General features: G+C 53.2%; 1 protein-coding gene across 1 annotated transcript in view; it reads left to right on the top strand.

The window, feature by feature from the left end:
- Window positions 1-124: 124 nt before the first annotated feature.
- Window positions 125-2,500, top strand: part of LOC113821096 (uncharacterized) — a 2,970-nt gene continuing 594 nt past the window's right edge. The window contains exon 1 of the mRNA XM_027373539.2: window positions 125-2,500. This exon is cut by the window's right edge and continues 594 nt beyond it. Coding sequence (XP_027229340.2) covers window positions 244-2,481 — 2,238 coding nt within the window. The 5' untranslated portion in view covers window positions 125-243 and the 3' untranslated portion in view covers window positions 2,482-2,500.

The following is a 2,500-nucleotide window of genomic DNA, read 5'->3' on the forward strand; positions in this document are numbered from 1 at the left end:
AAATTTTATTTTTAACACGAAAAGTGTTTGTAAAAGGTTCTATTAGGACACTGTTGATTATCTCAGTTATGGTGATGTGAATGAATGACAACTGTAAATGTATGCAAGGAGATGGCAACACTCGACACATCCCGGACCCTCACTCGCTCAGTCAGCGTCTCGCAAGACGTTGGGTAACAGGGTATGGACACGCTTCTTCGGCGGTGGCGGCAGTTACGCTGAAGTGGCGCTCTGATTTTGAGAATGAAGCCATCTGACATTTGCACTCTGCTGCACGTGAATCTTTGGTGGGCGCTCGCAGTCTGTGTTTCGTTTTCACGCGGGGAAGACGCCGTCGCGAATCCACTGCTGCGTTCCTTGGAATGCAGTCAGGAGGAAACGCATTCGTGCAGCCAAGGAAATGTTACCTCGACGTCATGGTCTGGGAGAGGATGCTTCTGCGACGATTTCTGTGGCGAGTATGGAGACTGCTGCTACGACGCGGAAAAGGACGTCGATCTCGGACCTGCATCTGAGGCTGGGAGGCACCGCTGTGTCTCCCTTGTGAAGGACGAGGGCCAACACATGCGAGCGTCCTGTCCCTCTGGCTGGGTCGACGAGGAGGTCGCGGCGCTGTGTCGGGCAGCTTCACCGGAACAAATGTCGTTCCGAGAAGACCCGCTGCTTCACGTGCCGGTCACCAGTAGAACGAGTAACGTGACGTACGCGAACTACCAGTGCGCAGTATGCCATAGCGATACGCATGATGTGGTCTTTTGGAACGTCGACTTGAAGTGTCCCTCACTTACAGGCCCTAGCGAGGTTGAGGTGAATGCGACGACAGTGTTTCGAGAGGGCCAGTGGGGAGTGGTCGTGAATGGCAGTGAGCAAGAAGTGCACAAATGTAATCTGACACTCTCCCTCGGAAACATTTGGAAATTCCCCGGGAGATCGTGCAGACTTGTTGTGGACAAGTGCATGGAAAACTGGCACGATGAGGCGATAGAAAAACTTTGCCATTCATACACATCTCACGTAAGGATAAATGGGGAAGTTTACAAGAATAGCTTTTGTGCTACTTGCAACAATGCGTCCAGTATATATCCAATATGTAACCCCCGCTATTACTATTATGATGAGGCTGACGAAGACGTATCCTTTGATTATGGTGTGAGATTCGGCGTCCCTTCTGCGCCGCCTCAGCCTTTTACTATGCTGATAGACTTCACGTGCAGAAACGGCAATAATAAGGTAGGAGAAAGCTGTGTCTATGATCCGTTCTCCAACAAGTACAGGGATCTAGGTGAAATTAAGGACCTGATTCACCCAGACACACCAGGCAATGCCACTGCCCCTCCTCTTAGCGACGGAACCTGTAGAAACGAGACGATTTTCAAGGACGACTATATTATGGTCAACGACACTGTGGTTATAAAAGTGTCTAATCGCACTTACTATCCTGGGGAGTACGAGGTTGTAGAAGAAGGAGTTTTGGTGTGCTCCTTCGCGTCCGACAAATACACGGCCGCCATGGGGTGGGTGACGCTGGCTGGTCTGAGCGCGTCCTCCCTGTGCCTCGTGTTGCACTTGGTGGCCTTCGCCCTCGTGCCTCACCTCAGGAACCTTCACGGCAGGAACGTGGCATCTCTTTCTGTGTCGCTCCTCGGGGCCTACGTCTCGTTCATACTCAGCGTTTTCGCCGAGACATCGACGACGGAATGCTACGTGTTCGCGGTTCTCATTTACTACTTGTTTCTCACGTCGTTCTCGTGGATGAACGTCTTGGGCTTCGATGTGTTTTACACGTTCAGGCGAAGCAGAGTGAGGTCCGGAGAACAGTGGAAGAGGTTCTTAGTGTATTCTGCGTACGGGTGGGTGCTTCCCGCGTGCGCCGTCGCTGCGGTGGTAGCGGTGGACCAGACGAGGCCCCCCGGGTTCCCCCCGGAATTCCTTCCGAGTCTTGGGCAGCACCTGTGTTGGTTCGGGCGACGCAAGGCCTTGCTGGCGTTCTTCGGCGCCCCCCTGATCGCCAGCATCATCATGAACGTGGCTTTGTTCGTCGCTACGACAGCCAGCATCACCAAGACGAGGCAGTCAGAGATGCGGAAGACGTCCCCGAGTGAGCCGAAGAAGGAGTTCCTCCTATACCTCCGACTGGCCGTCCTGATGGGGATCACGTGGATCACTGCGGTGGTGGCCTCGTACCTGGAGGAGGAAGTGCTGTGGTACGTGTTCATCCTGTTGAACACTCTGCAGGGCCTATTCATCTTCCTGGCCTTCACCTGCAGGACCAAGGTGTGGGAAGCCATCGCGCAGCCTTGCCAAGCGTCGTCCTCCGTCAGCTGCTGCAGAAGGCAAGAGTCAGTACCTCCGGCGAGTGATCAGAGCGGAATGTTCTCCAGCTCTACCTCGACGAACATGACTCCCGCCGATTCAGACATGTCCATTCACTCCTCAAACACAGTGCTAACGCTCAAGTTTTCGACGATAAGTGCAGTTTAAAACCAAAATGTTTTTATGT

Source organism: Penaeus vannamei, chromosome 26, assembly GCF_042767895.1.
Source record: "Penaeus vannamei isolate JL-2024 chromosome 26, ASM4276789v1, whole genome shotgun sequence".
Lineage (NCBI taxonomy): Eukaryota > Metazoa > Arthropoda > Malacostraca > Decapoda > Penaeidae > Penaeus > Penaeus vannamei.